At 40.3% G+C, this 18,645-nt stretch overlaps 1 protein-coding gene across 13 annotated transcripts in view; it reads right to left on the bottom strand.

Moving 5' to 3' along the window:
* Positions 1 to 18,645, bottom strand: part of sox6 (SRY-box transcription factor 6) — a 138,715-nt gene that overhangs the window by 89,196 nt on the left and 30,874 nt on the right. For 12 of the 13 annotated variants that reach the window (XM_067496408.1, XM_067496401.1, XM_067496399.1 and 9 more), the window contains one exon: positions 287 to 527. In XM_067496408.1, coding sequence (XP_067352509.1) covers positions 287 to 520 — 234 coding nt within the window. In that variant the 5' untranslated portion in view covers positions 521 to 527. The remainder of the gene's footprint in view (positions 1 to 286; positions 528 to 18,645) is intronic. The other variant, XM_067496404.1, reaches the window with a different exon arrangement.

Genomic DNA, 18,645 nt, shown 5'->3' with positions numbered 1-18,645 from the left:
ATTTTCTTTAAAAGAAACTAATGTCAGCAGCACTAATAGTAATGCATTTCATAATTAAAACCCAACATGATGCTCACTATGAACTCCAAACCATACTGAGAGGACTGCCTTCCAAATAAAAAACAAACAAATAAAATACAATACAAAAAACTCAATTGAAATATTGGGTTAACTGTCCGCACTAATCTTAAGTATAACCTACCCAATTGTAGAAGCATCTGTATGATCCTGTCTCTGTGTGCCATTCATGCCTTTTTTTGCATTAATGTATACTGATATGTCTCACCATGCGCTGCTGGGCAGACACCAAGCTGTCCCAGTCGCTCTCTGTCGGTATGCTGCTGAGCGGCTGCATTTCATCGGGATGGGCTTTTCCATGGAGCAGGCTGTGCAGTGGCAGCTGCGGTGTGCCATGGGCCTCGGCACTCTCCTCTTTCTCCCAAGACAAGTGCTCCTGGCTCATGGCATCATCCCCATCAACCACAGAGGCAAAAGGAGACGTAGCTTGCTTGGAAGACATGACTCTGCTGTGGAGCAAGAAAACAAGAACTGAGTGAAGAAATAGCAATAATGTGGATGATGATGAGGATAAACCATAATGCTTGACAATGAATGCTGTTTCCTAGAGTATTTCATTATCTGGCAGTTTAAGTTATTATGTAGGAGTATATGTACTGCATGGCTTTTGCGTTTGCACCTGCATAGATAATAATAAATTAAGTGAATGCTCCACTTGACTGCTTTCTAGTTGCTCTGGCCTGTGGAGTTGTGAGTTGGTTATGTGGTCCCTAACCCTTTGTTTAATACAGATGGATGCCTTGATCTAAGCTGGAACTGTGCCTTCTTGGGTGCCGGTCCAAAACTCAAGACAGTTACTTAGGTAGTAGGTCAGCCAGGCAATGAGACTACCATCCAAATCAAAAGTAAAAAAAAAATGAATTAAACCACATAAAAATAAACCTCACAAAAATGTTAACTCCTTCTATGAAGAGATGTTAAACAAAGTAGCTTTTTCCTAGAGTAATCTTCTTTATCTGTAATGTTGATGTGATTTCAAGCATCATTTTCCTTGTGTGAGTTAAATTAACACCAACGCAATCAAGCCCGAAACAAAAACTGTCCTCGTCTACTTTTGTTTCCACTCATCAAATTAGGAATTTATTAACATTTTGGTTCGACTATTTTCCCCCAGGCCAACAAATCCCACTTAAGCAGCTTAAAAATGAAAAACTAACAGTAGAGGACTAAATTCACAAATCTGTCACACGCTTTCATGAATATTACAGTGAAGAGTGTACTTGACATATCAGGTGCAAAAGAAACTCATGTTAATTTTAATTCCATTTTTTTTTTTTTTTTTTACAACCCAACTCTTTATTTGTGCAGAATTTATCCAACCAAACCATTTTTTCTCACAATTAATGAGGCCACACTCATGCTGTGTGCCACAATGAATGAAATTAAACACTGTGGCAGCAAATCTAATTATGCATTTGATATTAAATTAAAAGGGGATAATATGGCCTTCCGACTGATGTGAAGTGGAGAGAAGGAGCTGGGGCATATTTACCTCCTAATCTGCTTTTCCCTAAAATGTTATTCTGCATATTTTTCTCAACTACGGGAAATTGACAGTTAAAACTAGAATGTGACTACTGGAGGCTCAAGCCGCTCCACGGGTTAAGTGTATGTGTGCATTTCTGTGTGTTTGTGTGCTGGGGGAGGTGCGGGGTAAACATATTCAGTGTACTTCTTGTAGTACATATCATCACTGATCAACATTTGCCCCATTCCTCTACTCTAGCCACAGGGGTCAGTGTGACAGTACTTTAGTTCCACCCCCTGAGTTAGGTGGGGGCTGCCTCCCAAGGTTGACTGAGACTGTGGTGCAATTGTGTCCGTGTATTTTCTTCTGAGAGCCAAGCTGTGACAGGTAGTCAAATATTTGTTCGATTTAAGAAAAGAACAGGGTTTTTGGGTCTTACCCACGAAACTCTGTCAAATTAGTTCATGTAGACGGACCATGAAAGTATGATTAATAAATGACAGTAAAGAGGAAACTACATCAATAAAACACGATAAAATATTGAAGAAAGTCTAATAAAATTGCATTGCAAAAGTTACAGTGCAGTCGCAGTCAGATATTATAGAGGGTTGTTAGTCTTGAGATGTCCTGGGCATTCATTCTAAATATATAATGCTGAGAAATGATATGCTGTAATATGTTTTGTTTTAACCATCAGAATCGTGAAAAGACCAGCCCCCGAACACTTAAGAGATCTTTAGAGAATTAAGGCTGAAGCAGATTAGACATAATTCTGTCATGAATCACTCAGAAGTATGCACGGATATGTCCAAATTCAACAGTCTCTATGCCTTACCACACAATCTTTGACTTACATACTCTCTGGCACACACACACACACACACGCAGCCTCTCACATTTACAGATCAGCAGACTCAGTGAAGAGGGACCTAAACAATGGTAGCCTAAATTAATCTCATGGGTCTCAGCAGCTGTACAAACAATCCAGTAAGTCAGGTAGATGACAGGGAAGAAGTGTGAAACTCATGCGTGACTGACTGACTCCTTATGTATTAGACTCTGTGGCTGGATGTGTTGTGACTGTGTCTTTAGTGGGACTCAGCCCTCAATTTTAATCAGCCTTTAAATTGTTTCCTGTAATTACATCAAATAGAAAGTGATCCTAAAATTGGTTAGTGTTAATTGAAAATCAAAAGTCGGAGCAAAGTTCAGGGCATACATGTGGGGGCTGCAAGGGGAGACGTGTGATTGGTGAAAGTGGGTGGAGCACACGGATTCGGACATATTTTTTATTCATGCACCCAAAATGCCCAAGCTTCTAGTGCAACAAGCACCTCGTCTTCAATGGAGTGTGAGAGTGAAACAAAGCACTGCCTTTGTATTACACAGTAAATCAAGTGGTATTATTTTACCACTAAAATATTCAGTCTCTCAGGCACTTTTACTTTGGTCTCCAGCCATCAGTCAAACTGCTGGGGCGTGAGTGAGAGAAGGGGATAGAGAGAGGGAAAAGGAGCGAGGGAGCAATGGAGACTCCATCCTCCTGTAACATGTGTCTACAGCAATCTTGTTAAAGAATGCAACAGATCTGCAGCAGGCTCCATAACAGTATTTGTCAGCAGGAGTTAATAATTTATTAGCAGTGCTGGGAGGGCTGCGCTCAGGCAGCTAAAGAGTGTGGAGAACCCGCTCTGCCCCACCCCCACCTCTGACAAGCCCCATACAATACTACCTCATATTATTGAAAGGGAAAAGGGGAAGTGCAGCAGTAATTCTCAGAAAATATCTGAGGGCAACTGTATGTTTATTTATTTATTTTTTTTTTATTCCTCATATTCAGAGCAGGGATCACACACCGCTGAGATCTAAAGGGGTTTACGTGCAATAGATCAACATAGACACAACAAAGACATCTGATGAGGAGCAAAATAAGAAGCAGAATTCAGCTGGATGTGGGTACTGTGAATACATGTAGAACCATATCATATCTTCTGATAAAATAACACTGTTTACACCCCTGGCCTCCATGCTTGCAGAATAAAATCAGCAAAACAGCCCTGTTTGTACAACTACAGTAGATTCTGGTGCTGTTGAAATAACTTTACTCACATTAATAATTGAACTGGTTTCTCTAGAAAATAAGCCCAAACTATGTGTGTACATACTGAACAGTGAAAGTATGGCGAACTGAAGAGGTAGCTCATAAATCCCTGACAAGCTGCCATCCCTTATGCTTGAGTGCACAATAACAATGAACAACTATCAAACCAAAGTAATTGATAAAGTGCATCAAATGCTGCCTTTCTGTCCACTTCTCAAAGACAAAGCCCCAGTGACTTTGAAGGCCCGAGGGAGAGATGAGAGAGGGTCAGTTAGAAAAGAGAGCTGGTCTGTCTATATATAGCTGACAATATTGCACACATTTAAAAGGATTAGGACTGAAGTTCTCCAGCCGTGGGCTCATATGGCCTGGAATGCTTTGAGTCATGAATTGTTCCCTGCGATAATATTTCCTCATCGTGCAAAACAACCTCTGCTTAATTGGCGAGTATTAGAAGAGTGTTGTGCCCTGCTCATCCTGGGTGTCTTGTGACTCTGGGGCCATGTGTGCTCGGCTATCCTGTTTCCTCTTTCATCATAAAAGGGTCTGACTGACTTTCACCCGCTGTATCTGCTCTGTCACACTGTTTACCTTTTATAGACAATGGTGATAAGTAACTCCACACCATCTCCCTCCCCCCGCCCCATCCCACCCACATGCCCACTTGTCTGTCTCGCTGCTGATGTCTTGCACCTTCAAGTTTTCAGCTTCAAGTCCCTACAAGGGTGAATTTTACACCCTCTTTCTTTACACATTATCAACACACAAAAGAAGACAGGAAAAAAAACAAGCAAATTATTAAAAATATAAAGACTTATAAAAAAGGGATCAAAAGTAGGAGAAGACAGTTAAGAGGCTTTAACCTTCCACATCTAACTCCTTGTTTGAAAACTCCCTATAGAATAACTGCATTCACAAAAGAGTTTTAAACTAATTTGTGGAAGGAATAACACCCTACCATATACAAAATCTTAATTTCTTTACATAAATGTATATTTAAGCATTGTCTTTGGGCTTGGCATTTCTCTACATTAAAACTAAATATCAAAGGCGCTGTGCCATTTTCTTATTGTATTGTAATGTATTGACTATTAAAAGTGCACCACATGAGACATATAAATTAAAAATTCTTCACTATTTCAAACAATAGCAATAACCTGGAAAATGTATTCATGGTAATCCTGGAGGTCCTTTTGGGGGCTTTAAAACGTGTGTGTGTGAGAAAGAGAGAGAAAGAAAGAGAGCAAAAATCATCTGTGTGTTTCCTTCAGGGGTTCCTCCTGTTGTAACAGGTGTCATGGTAGGGTTCCTCTGGGTTCTTCACCTGCCATAATGAGATATTACTACCTGACAGCTCCCAGCTGGAGGAGCATTGACACGGAATCCACCGTTTAGCACAATTAAATTATCACCCTCCATTGTGATTGTGCCATGCTGTGCAGCAGCCAGGTTTCTGGATACATAATCAACTCGTAATTTGGGCTGTATATTGAGCACGGTTACTCTCTTTCTCTCTCACACACACACACACACACACACACACACACACACACTTCAAATGTGTCTACAGATACAGTACATTTTGTCTATTTTGTAATTCTTGCATCTGGAAAAAAAAAATGGTTAATCACAGGTGATTGCTAGGGCCATTTGTTTTTTTGTTTTCTTTACTTTAAGTCAGTGATACACAAATTGATTCAAATTTCTCAAGCCTTACCCAACAAAGTAATTACAGATATTGATATTAAAATATAGTAAATGGTTGGGAAAATAGAGATTTTCCAACTAAGTAACCTACTGTACAGTGACTGGAGAGTTGTCTAAATGAATTTGTTTAAATCGTTCCTCCATTATTGTTGACCTTCCCTTCGAAAAAAGTCAACTCAATTACGGTGGCACTCCATCGTCTCTTCACACACTCTCCCGATGGCTTCTCTATTAGAAACTGCCACAGTTACCGCTGCTAAAATCTACACTCAGATGATAGCCACCCCGAGCAAATTAAGCAAGCCACCTGAAGTGCACACTTTACATATTGAGCAGAGCAATGATAATTACTTTGCAGGGTAAATTATTTGCAATAATCTCCTGCTAGAGGAACTGCCTTGTATCTCACTTTAAACACTTGTGCAGCTGCCTTGACAGCATGGTTGGTGTCCTTGCCCCCCACGCAAGGCAAAGGCAGATGCAGGTGTGAGAGTGCTTAAGTGTCCCTGTCTGTCTACTCAGGAAGGGTCGATGAGCACTCACACGCCGAATCCCTCATTGCCCCCTCTTTTTCTACCTCCCCCGTCTCTCCTCCTCCTCCATTGGTCCCCTGTGCTACTGGCCCTTTTCCTGATCCCAGGACACAGGCTCAGAGCTGGATGGTATAACAGCCTCTCAGTTCCACAAGTTCACTCATGCATAAGTTTTCACAAATAAAGAATGGCCATCCAAAATATTACTTCCATCTTATTTTGGACTAGCAGGATTCTTTAAGAAAAATAATCCTACCTACCTAGGTATTGTGACTCAAACACTTTGACAAACATACACACCAGAAGACCAAAACAGCAGTGGGAAAACTCCTTCACCTGCCAAATTATTTCCCTGCCTGAGATAGAAAAGAAAAAAAAAAAAAAACAGTGAGACAAGAAGAGCTACTTGTTGTTTTACTTCCCTTTCATTTTTTTTTTTACTTTCCCTTTTTCTTTAAGTCTGCTGAGGGGATGGCGTTCCCAAAGAGACCTCTGACGCTGCTGCTGCTGCACTTAAGCAAACCTCACAGTGATTCAAGTCATCAACCAACACAACCCTATTTGCTGAGCAACAGTGGAGCTTTGTGGCTTGCCTCATAGTTGACAGTAAGTTATGAGCCCTTTGTGAGCAGGAGAAGGAAAACAGAGATCGGAATTTGGCAGGAACATAATAATACAGAATTCTCCTGTTCATGGAACCTGAAATTTTCACGGAAACAATCGAGCATTGTTGAAGGAAAGAAAAGCAATGGTGACAGATGAAATATAGAGTGGGGGCCCCCTTTTTGTAAAACAGTAAACAAAGCTCCATTCAGGCCAAGTCCATTCTGTCATTTATAAAGATAACTTCTTCTGTGCACTGGAGAGTTTGCAGCAAATGGCAACACTTCATGGTGTAACATCTCTCACAGTTGCCAGAAAACGGAGTTGAGGAGCCAGCTGGGGGGTGCCAAACAGGAGTGAGGGGACACATCCCAAGTTACCAAAGAGATGCACAATAAGCCTATAGGGTGCATAGAAATCTCTAAAAGAGGAGAATTTAAAAAGAAGAAAGCCAAAAGAAAAGAAATTGAATCGCCACAGCCTTAGACTTTTGGCCTGTACTCGAGGACAATGCCTGAGGTGGCTAAATGGTCCATACAGTGGCGGGGAAAATTTGAGCTGTATATTGTTTGATTTGCCATCTACAGCATTTCCGTTCAAGTGTGATGCTGTAGAGGACTAAAAACATAAAAAAAAGTAACATCGACAAAGCTGCTCCGGGGGGGCAATGCTTTGTTTTTTAGCAGCTTTTAACACCCTTTCCCATGAACCTTAGTCTTTCACTGGCAAAATATCACAAAGGTGAGCTCATGAGCAAGTTGATGGGTCCCAGCCAGATCAGACTTCTCTTTTCATGAAGCACCACTGAAGACATGGTTAAAGGGGGACTGCACTGATGCTATCTAACGCTGTTCTGACTCTATCAGAACAGACCCTAGCGCAGGCTGTCTGTTGAAATAGCATCTGTATACCAGTTACCAGTCTCCTGTCGAGATATGTTTAAATAAAATCCCTATGCCAGCAGGTATCTTTTGAAATTACACAATAATCCTGACTTGCTGCACCGTGCTTTATCAAAAAGTAATATCATAAGCACTAGTTTATGATTGTGGAACACAACAGTTTAGGTGCGGTTGAGACACAGAAAGTAGTTGGTTAGGGTTAGTAATAAAGGATCCTGGTTTGGTTTCAAATATAGACCTCCTTAATGTTAGAGACAGTCCTAGTGATTACAATAATAAACACGTGCTTAACACCTCTGTCACGTTGGAATCAAATGTCAGTCTCCTGTGGGAAAGCCCTGGGTTTTAAGAACCGATCTGACTTACAGCTATTTTATGTTCCTGTTTGTTGTAATACCCTGTATGCACAAACGACTCATGGACCCAGATTTTTTCTGTCTATCAGATCACCTGGAACTCTGTCCCACCCCCAGTAAGGACACAACATAACTGCAGGATGTTCTTTTCGATGAATACTACTCTGCTGCCCAAACTGAGGATAGTAGACAGGTTGTTAATTAGAAATTATGCCTTCAACAATTATCATGCTTTCAAGAAGTGATGGGGTGCCACCCCAGTTATTTGAAAAAGAACCCCCACCCTTGTGCCAACACATTTACTCTAAAGGCAAATTTCCAGAGAGCAGGAAAAGCATGGGTACTGGTTACTGTGGATGGTTTATGAAAGTGGGGGTAAGTTGGGGGAGGGTTCATTGTACTTTATGGCAGGAAAACTATGGGCCTCAGTCTTTGGTCTTGCCATCATGAAGTCATCATTGGCAACTTCAGTGCCCAACAGAACTAGAGGGTTGGTACAACTGCCAGTTTGGTTTGGACATCTGGAATGTCGACACATGGTGTGCCACTTTCTCCATCACTATCCTTTCCCCTTTCTTTTTTCCCTAATGTTGATTTCTTCGTAAGTCCTGGTCACCAAATTGGTATATTTACAGTGTCTACAGAAAGGAATAGCACTTTTGTTTCTTTTTTATTCTCATTTTATAAATGGATTTCTGTAACTAGGGAGAAAAAAAATTAGGAAATTACCATCAACACTGTTGTAATTAAGTTGCTCTATTCTTATTCTAGGGTCTGGGAGGACAACAGCTCATTAGCTACAGTTAGACCCACCTCCAATTATTTATTTTTTCCTTTCTGCTATTCTTTTTCCTCTTTCAGAATAAATTAATGGTATTCATTGAGCAGCCTCACACAAGTACTTGTGAAAACTGGACTTCTTTCGCTTCTTTGTCTTTGTACTCTGGTGTGCATTTTTAAGGACTGTGAGAAGAAGGTCTGGGATAGAATTGGGGAGGGGAGAAAGTAACCAAGTTTCATGTGACACGTCAATTGGAAAATCAAAAGAGGGGTAGTTCATTTGCTCCACCCAGATGAGGCCATCTAGCTCAGCCATGATGAATAGAGGTCAGGCAAGCCACGCCTCAAAGATTTATGATTAAGGCTTATTATGTTGAGAAACTGACATTGATTGCTGATTTAAACCACTGAAACCAATTAATTTGCCAGTCCTGAATAGAAAGCCTGGTCAACAGCGTGTCATTCTGACAGGTTGGATGGGAAGAAGCCGAGCAAAAGTGAAGGACTAAATGAATGGCTGGCACCCAGCTCTGTTTGGAGGTGGTTAAAAGTTACCACAAGTGATTGGCAGATGATACCGAAAAAAAAGAGAGAAAGTGGAGAAAAATGAGATCTGAAGAGCAAAACCAGAAAGCCCAACCACTGATCTGAGTAATTGCCCAAAAATTAGATTCACAGAAGACACACAAGCTGATGTTTCGGAAATGCTAAGATGGTTTCATTCATGGGCCGGCACAGAAAAAACCTGAGTAAATGAATGTGAAACATAGCCCTAATAAAATCAGAGAGCTGACAGACATGGTTGAACAGAGAAATGTGCTGTATTTCTACTCCGGGGGAAGCGGGCACTGTAGTGAATTAGATGCTGACTGAAACACAAAATGCCTCAGCAGTTTGCTGCTAACAGTGTGTCTGACTACTCAAACTGTGCTTCAATTCTTCTCTGTATTTGTCCAGACCAGTGCATGAAAATATGAAGAAGTCAGGAGCGATATACCTAACACAATCTTTTGCCTAAGTGACTTTTGTGCTGCGTCACAACAAATACGACATTGCGCACTGTTGCATGTTATTTCTCTCAGTGGTTGTCGAGGGAAGCTTGTGTTTACTAATACCATTTCCTCTGTTAGTTTCTCCTTATTCAGCTGCTGGCTCACTCAGAATACACATACATCATGACAGTGCTTCAAAATGAAATCATTAACTAAATTGCTTTCTTAAAAAGCCACAAGTGTGTGGCTGTGTGTGTGTGTGTGTGTGTGTGTGTGTGTGTGATTGGCTGTGCGCCATGGGCCTCTGGTTCCCAGGCAGCCTCTGCCCCAGCTCTGTTGTGGTTCCCTGCCACCGCACTTATTATACTCAGCCTCATCACAGCACGTTGCAGGACTGTGGCTCGCCTTGCCTCGCTCACTCCCTCCCTCACTGGGCTAGTAGGAAATAATCTGGTAATCTCAAACTACTCTTCCATTTCAAATTGGGCCTCGTTCACACAAAGAGGCTCTTTGTCCAAAAACATTTATGGCCACCCTTGGGATCTCAATCAGGGAATCAATCTAACACACATTAAACAAATATGGTTTTATTTTTGACGTTAAACACTGCATTTAGAAATTTTATGTAAAGATGACCTATGACTGCATACTTTATATTTTTTATAGTTCCTGCTCTGACTTTTCAAAATGCCAACCTAAACAGCAAACCTAAATTACCAGGAACATATACATATCGCCATTATATTTCTATGAACATACATTTTAGGTACAAAAAGAAACACGTATACATACTTGATGTAAAGTGTACACAGCTAAATAAATGCAAATATACGCATTATGTAGCAAAAAAACAACTCTGGAAACTTTATCAATCTGCCTGAGATAGATTTCAATAAACAAAGCAAACAGAATGGAAGGCAAATAAAAAGTGAAGGCCAGACAAATATTTGATAAGAGGATAGGGACTGTAGCTGGGCTGCACAACAGGCGAGCAGAGGATCCTACCCACACACACAAACACACACAAACACCCCTCAACTGACTGTTCTGGTGAGCTGAAGGTAACAGATGTGTCTTTCACAGCATGTAGAGTGTGTAACCAATCTGCAAACAATAGCTGGAACTTGACAAAGGTCGTTGCACTTGCAACACACTCTTTACAGTAAAGGGCAGTCAAATCCCGATGGTCCTATGCCCTTTAATTTTTTTATTTTATATTTATTTATTTATTCATTTTTTACAGACCACTAAGGCATTTAACAGTGAACACAAGTGCCGTCCATAAGTTGTGTATTTTCTGCCTAGGCCCATTAGTCAGCCAGTGTAATGCTATTCAAGCCTCAACTTAAGCCCCTTAACAAAGTTTAAGTCACTTTTTTTGACCTTCTGTTAAGCTAACAGTTGGTATAAACATGTTCAATCCTATTAGCCTAATAATATACATGGGAGCGGGTAAAGTACCACAGTGCAGTGTGCTAAAAGCCTGCTCTAAGTCTTAATTACAACAGACAGCCATGACAGTGAAAATGATCCCGCAGTAGCCATGCTTCTAATACCTGCCACTGTGACCACAGGATGTGGGGCAACAAAAGAGCGATTACATTTCACAACATGCCAGATCAATGATGGCTTTGTTTAATTTCCCTTAAAGCTATTTTAAGTTCACTGTCTATAAACACATTTAGAGGAAAATGGCACAGAGAGAAAATGAGAGGAAAAGGTATGCCTAATTAACAATGTGGAAAAGATTTTCACTCCTGGCTCCACACTTACCAGGATGTGTTGTCAGGTGAACAGCTTCCATCCTTACCGAAAAAAACGGCCTGTGTTTTGACGAAATAAACTAGCAGAACCCCATCTGTGCATAGGATCACCATCAGCACGACTTACAGAACATGTGATTGTAGAGGCTTAAATAATTTAGTAGTGGCCAATCAAAAGAAAGATTTGAAGAGAGACAAGGTGCCTTGTGTGAACTCATTAACTGCTTGGGTGTGGTTGGAAAGGTCCCAACAGTATAGATCAGTATATAGAAATACATATGTATACGTGCGTGCACGTGTTCCTTTTATTTGATGTTTGGATGCATAAATTGTATGTTTATGTGAAGGTCTCACAAATCTTAAAATATAGAAATATGAGCCATCCTACATTTTATTTGCATATTCTATTGATAGCTGTTGCTTGAGGAATGAAACTGGTGGTGTACATACTATGATGCTTTTTCAGCCTGCTTGTCTTTATTTTGGACATTGTGCTATGGTGTCAGCAGAGCAGAGCAGCCGTCCTACATCAGCCCGGCATATCAGCTATAAATGGCAGCTACATCACTACTGCACAGGCTAAAAATACAGCACTCGGTTTCTTCCGTTTCCCTGTATTCTCAATTGTGTGTGAAACTTCAACTGAGAAGTCCTATAAGAGCACCTTAATGTGGAAAAATTATCGGTTTTGGACGTATTGACGGGCAAGTAACAAATCCCTGGTATTCCTACAAAATGATGGCATGAGAGACCCTTTAATCTTGTATGCTAGGTTTTAATAAGGCTCTCTAAAAGCTATCAAAAGTTTCAAAATTTCCCACATCCTCCTCCTGTGGGTGTGCCTGTAAAGTGCTTCACTCCTCTCTCTTGAAAAGCTCCAAGGAATTGCATCATGGGACGGGGTGTAAGACGATGATAGCAACATACTGTAACATGGGGGAAATACCTCATGTTGGTGGATTCATAAACACCTTGTACACTGGCTGTATGGCCACTTTGACTGGACTGTGCTGCACTGGTTGTAATGGTAGAAATGACTGTGGCCAGTGCCAAGTTCCTTCACTGGCCTGAGTGACGTGTAGGGACGCGAACGCACACACACAAGAGTCACACCAATTATGGTGTGGCTCTGTTTTAATTGAGTCTCAGTCTTTGTAGTGTCTGTTATCTCTGCCTAATAGCATACATTGGCCCTCTCTCATTATCAGAGTGGGTCTTTATCAGAGACCCTTGTTTGATACAGTTAGAGTTGATGCATTATGAACCACACACTAAGAGTCAGCAGTGATCTGCATATTCAATAACTTCCGTAATTATATGCGCAATTCATCAGATGTGATGTGATTGCAGGGGAAGTGGAATAGAGTGGAATAGAGAGGAGCAGAGAGGTCTGATTCCTGGAGGACTAAAGTCTAATCACAAAACTAACATGATAATTGAAATCTAAATTGAAAGGCTTAGCTCTCAGGGAGAGTATGTCAGACATGGAGTCTGGAGATGCTAGTGAGAATGAAAGAGAGGGAGAGAAAGAGTGGCAGGAAAAATATGATTTAAACACTGCATGTAGCACACCAGCCTCTAACAATGCACATATGACTGCACAGAGCAGCTTCATACCGTATCATAGCTCCAAAACACGGCTCTGTAATCCAGCTAGGAGAGGAATCCACTCGGAACAAGCTTCTTGTAACATTTGTGTGTGTAACATTTGTACATCGTGAATTTCTAATACAGTTTAAATGCTTCAGTTGCATGGATCATAAACTCACCAATGTTTATTAAACAATAATCTGTTGCTGGTCAGTGCTTCATTGTGTTGCCACTACTTCAGAGTGGTACAGAATTATCACTTTACCTTCAGTATGCACATTATACACAGTTTGCTATGGACCTGTCTGAAACAAAATAAGCTACCTAAAAAACTGAGGGCTACAAATTCCTGTTTTTAAGAGGTGACCGAAGAAATTGCTTAACAACCATTGTGTCAAAGGAGATACACGATGTACTGCACCAAACCCAATGGTGTCTGATCACTGTATGGAGCTGTTCATTGATTCTCTTACCCTGCAATAGTTTACATAATTCACAACAAATACAGACAAATGACCAAGTTGTTGTCGTTGTATTCCTCCTTTCACATTGGAATATTAGTTTCTATTTTCCCACACTGTGGAAATATATGTGTAATCATAACAGTTTCATTTTATATGCATATAATCAGTTTGCGAAGAAGTTTGTGATGGGGCATTGCACTTATATTAAACTGTCCTCCATTTCACCTCAACGGCTGTGCTGTCTTCACAATCCCTTCTTATAGGTCTTAATGCTGTGAACACTACCCTATGGAAAAGTCCTCTGTCCCATTCTCCTCTCTTTCCCCTTTCTCCACCGTCCCGCCCGACCACAGGATTCATATTCACCCCTCAATAACGTTTAATTAGTAATGCCAAATTCATTAACCTGTACTGCTGTTATGCTGGCCTCAGCAATAAATTAGCTTAATGTGACCAGACGTATTGCAGCTGTAATAAGGGACATAAAACTCAAAGAGAAACCCATACTGTTTCTCCATAGTCATGGATCATCATAGCTCAGCAGTGTTTTAGAGCAGAGGCATTCCTTTTCAGAGTAGCAACTCTTTAGGAGCTCTTTAACTATGAGCCCGTGCAATGCTTTTATTTCTATTATAGCCTAAGTGTTTTAGTCCTGGTGAAATAAATTTGGAACATTATGGAAATGTTTTACACTCAACGACCGGTATTTTTCCTCACCAGTTCTCAAGATTTCCAGTGCTTTAACTAAAATGCAGAGACAACAATTCCTTCTGTTTAATAAAACGAAAACCTAGAAAAGAAGTTGAAAAATGCTTTTTTGCAGCAGTTTGTGTAAGTCAAGAGTGCATTGCTCAAATATTAGGTGTTTAAGTTTTTTGTACACTGTGTGAGTTCATGTTTCTAACAGAGTTAAGGTGTGAGAAAGCAATGCCAAATCAGTTGTATTAGCAAAAGAAATGCAAGAGAGGATTCACACTACTTCTGACAGCTCCATCTAATTGGTCCAGCTCTTTGGCATCTTGGTTTTGTTTATTTAATCAGCTGAGGAAATGTATACACTTTTTTTTGGCTGTGGGGCATCTTACTCCTTTTATCACAAGGAGACTTTTATTTGGCTGTGTTTTTGGTCAGTCTCGTTTTCTTTTACAATTTTTAAAATGGTCACCCTCGAGTTTTCGTTTCTTGGGAAGACAAATGGACTCTGGAAGCAAACTGCTGTTGTAAACCTCTCAGATGACCTTCGCTGTCATAGAATTACATGTTGACCTTACTGCTCCTCTATCCCCCAGTGATCTCGCCTAACAACTCGCACCAAAGAACCTGTTAGGCCTGGGTCCCACTTTGTTGTTAAATAGGGTCTTGTCCTTTCAGAACACTCACTTCCTTGGTTTCTGTTTTTTCAAGCAAAGGTGGTGGAGGAACACAAGTTCATTGTTCCTTCACAGATGGAAGTTAGAGTTACTAGGGTAACAGCTCTAATCCTCCCTTTTTTTTCCCCCCCACTTCTTTTTTTTATATTAACAGCCCATCGAGTGCTACCTTTTAAGTCACAGGCAAGAGTGCTCACTCACTTTTAATTAGCTATGATTCTGTTTGCCAGGAGACAGCATGATGAGCTAATCGAAATTTACGAAATAATGACGTACTTCAAGCGGCTACGTCTTTCTCCTGAGGCCTGCTCCAAGAATAACAATAATGAGGCCATTATCGGGGATTGCACTTTAAAACGCTGCCCTGCCACCAAAACAGAGGACATAATTGTTCTGCTGTTTTCCATACAATCAACAACCCATTGTTGATGACTTGAGAACTAAAGGAGCAAAGAATGGGTGCCATAATGATTGGTCTGTGCTGCCATAAGGGTCCTGTACAAAGTGTCCACTGGGGAAGAACCACGATAGACTACTGATTTGATGTAGGGGCTGTGGATGAAGACAACTGTCCTTTCTGCTTTTTGTCTCTTTTGCCGCTCAAATAGCCCCAAAGCCGCATTAGACAAGAACTATTCATATGGTGAAAGGCTGGGAGTCACACAGGCTCATGTAAAGGGGCCACATAGTTGCTGGAAAGAATCGCTATTTATATAACCTCCCTCCATTTCAGAAAAATACTGTAGCATATACATATATACTGTATATATTTAACCTTCACAGGCAGAATATAATAAAATAGTTCCTGAAAGAATAATTTATTATTATTTGATCAGTGTCTTTATACATACATGTAAAAGTCAATTTATTTCACTACTTATGTATGTCAACTGAACCTTGTCTAACATGTCAAGATGAATCAATTAGATAATTGCATATCTGCGCTCCAAAACTGACTGCATTAGAAATGCATCTCAGCCATTTGGAAATTAAAATATCCCTGAGAGTAGATTGTGATAAATTGAGGTGGAAATTAAAAATATTTTGTCAAAAAGTTCCACATCTAAACTTGCTGGGCGAGAGCTCAGCAGGGTTGTACAAACACAGTGCTGCACCTATTAGCTGCGCTCCATTGTAAAGGAGTAAGAGAGACAGTGCCCGAGGGCAGGAGGAATGCTAAGTGGGCCCCTTAGCCTAGTCAACCTTCAGTGGGTTTCATTTATCTTCATCTTGTTAGACTAAATTAATTAACAATCTCAATGTTACACACTTTCTCCTTTCATTACATCAAATAATGGCAGAAATGTAGGGGGAGGTCCTGCCCACTGGGAGTAGACAGGCTGAAGATCTCTCTCTCCCCTTCTCTCTCTTTGCTCATCTCTCTCTCTTTCTCTCTCTCTCTGTCTGTGTTCACATCTCTGTCTCTCTTCCTTCCCCTTTCTCTCTTATTCTCACTCTCATTTTCTCAGTCTCTTTGACTACACAAACAAAAACCTGTTAAACGCCTTCCATAAACATAAAAAATTGATCCAAAATGAAAACACATCTTCTCAGGCAAAACTGTGAGGCTTACAATAACACGACCATGAGCAGTTGTCTATTAAAGACTATGTGCACATTGTATATTGGGGTTCAGAGAACTTTAAAAATATTTTTGTTTGATAAATATGGAGAACTTTAAACAGACAGGCATTATTTTCTTTAAGACAGTACAAAGGCTTTGACTTGTACATAAAATATGGAGTTTAGCTTTTTCCCCATCACATCTAAAGAGTTTGATGCATTTTTTACAATGGCCATGTATCAGGTGCATTAGGAAGCACTGCTGCAGCTTTTGAAGCTCACTACATGTATGACTCAAAACCAAACTCTTGACTCATTACAAAAACGAAAGGCCCACCCGTTGAATTACTGAGATATGAAGTACAGAATAAAAAGTCAATACCATCTGTACACAAACCAGATATGTATGAGCATGTTCAGAAAGCCCCCTTTGACCTAATTCAGTTCCTTCAGAAAAGATACTTCTTCACTGGAGGAATGTCTAACTGCCACATCCATCCAACCCATATTTCTATCCCTTTCACCCCCCCCGTTATCCCCCCTCCCCCAGCCCTTGGCCCACTCCAGGACACAAGTCTTATCCAAGCAAAAGGGCTAACCCTGAAGCAAAGACTGCCTTTAATCTTGGCCTGATTGTTGAGGCCTCTCCAATCTCCAGCTAGAGTGCGTGATATCTTTCTACTGGCGCTTCTCCTTTAATTAAAACAGGCATTGACAGAGGGATGTGGATTAGCACTGCAGTAATGTGTTTACTTAGAATAATCACAGTGTTTTCTCACAGCTATGAGAACAAAAGCAAATTGTTGAGAAACAGCCAAGGTCAAAGGTCGTGTGTGTGTGTGTGTGTCTGTGTGTGTGTGTGTGTGTGTGTGTGTGTGTGTGTGTGTGTGTGTGTGTGTGTGTGTGTCTCTCTCTCTCTCTCTCTCTCCGTATTTCAAGTAAAAATCTCCCTGGTGTATTTGAAATATGCTTTTATATTTTTAACAAGCCCACCCCCTACTCCCCCCTTTTTTCCAGTTACATAGCAAAGTACATAATTTACATTTAACACTTAGCTTCTTTCACTATACTGTGCCACTCCAACAAACAGGATACAGAACATCTTTAGTCCAGGTAGTTCGGGTTAAATCCACTTCAATTACCTTTAGCATTCCTCCAAAGCAAGTGGAAATGAGCATAGGTGGTGTGCAAACTAAAATTTTGCGTGTTTTATGCCTGAATAGCTCCTGTCAAACTAAAGTAGATTTATAACACCAAATAAGCTTGTACCTGATAAATGCTCAAACAAATCCTTTTGAATTTGCATTTCATAGTTTATTTGTTTAGTGCAGCAAACAGCAATTATATCAGCTATTTAAATATATTAATGGTATATGTACATTATCAATAGTTCTTTCAATTTGTTAAATATAATTAAAATGAAAAGAAGTTATAAATGTGAAAGGTCCTTGTGAGTGTAATTTCTAAAGTATAATTCTCCAGGATAAACTTTGGTTCTAATTTTTTCAGACCTTTTTTATCTGAAGCGTTCATACATGGCACTCAAATCTCTTTAAATGTTTGAATTTTAAAGATAAATTTTAAAAAAGTTAAATACATGAGAAATTTTCCTATTGAATCCCTGAAGGACATTTTGACTAGAGAGAGTAATGGTATCAAATTGTCCTTTCTTTAAAATGCCCCCAACAGTTCTGAGAGAAAAAAAAAATGCTGTTAATTTAATCAAATAAGTGACCTTTTGAAAAAGAAATCAAAGAGGATTCATTAGCTTTAGTAAAGTTTGGCTGACAGCAGCTTTGAAAGGCAGATGCTGCTGCTGTGGCTTCTAATGAGCCAACCCTAATTAGGGAGCAACACTGGAGCCTAGAGAAGGTGGTTGACTAGGAAAGGAGCCAATGGTAAATACGCTCTCTTATTTACTTCCTCTGTGTGTAATGACAGCAAAATTTTTTAATTAGAATCACAGGAAGGGTAAAGACAAAAATCTGAATCTTTATGGTATGTTGAATACAAACACATAACACAACAGGAAACAACAGAACACCAGAAGGCCAATACACCAGGGATGGCTTTGCCCCGACATCCATGATTATTAGGGTGGTTAATAAGGGAGGGCGTACGGGGAGAGTGGTCAGACAAAAGCATGCAGTTTGAAGACACAGAAAGCAGGTTCTTAAAGCTGTAAACGACAGAGGAAGAAAGAAAAAGCTCATCTGTATGTGTCCCTCAAGCTGTGGATGTGTGGTTTCAGTCTGACTGGTGACTGATCAGTGAGCATGCCAGTCAGGCACGCACATGAACACATGAACACAATGATAACACACAGCTTGGGTTAATATGTTGGAATACATGTTAGACATTGTTCAAATATACAG

This window comes from Channa argus, chromosome 2 (genome assembly GCF_033026475.1).
Source record: "Channa argus isolate prfri chromosome 2, Channa argus male v1.0, whole genome shotgun sequence".
NCBI lineage: Eukaryota > Metazoa > Chordata > Actinopteri > Anabantiformes > Channidae > Channa > Channa argus.
Note: the sequence above shows the minus strand (reverse complement) of the source record. Positions and strands in the feature narration are given on the sequence as shown.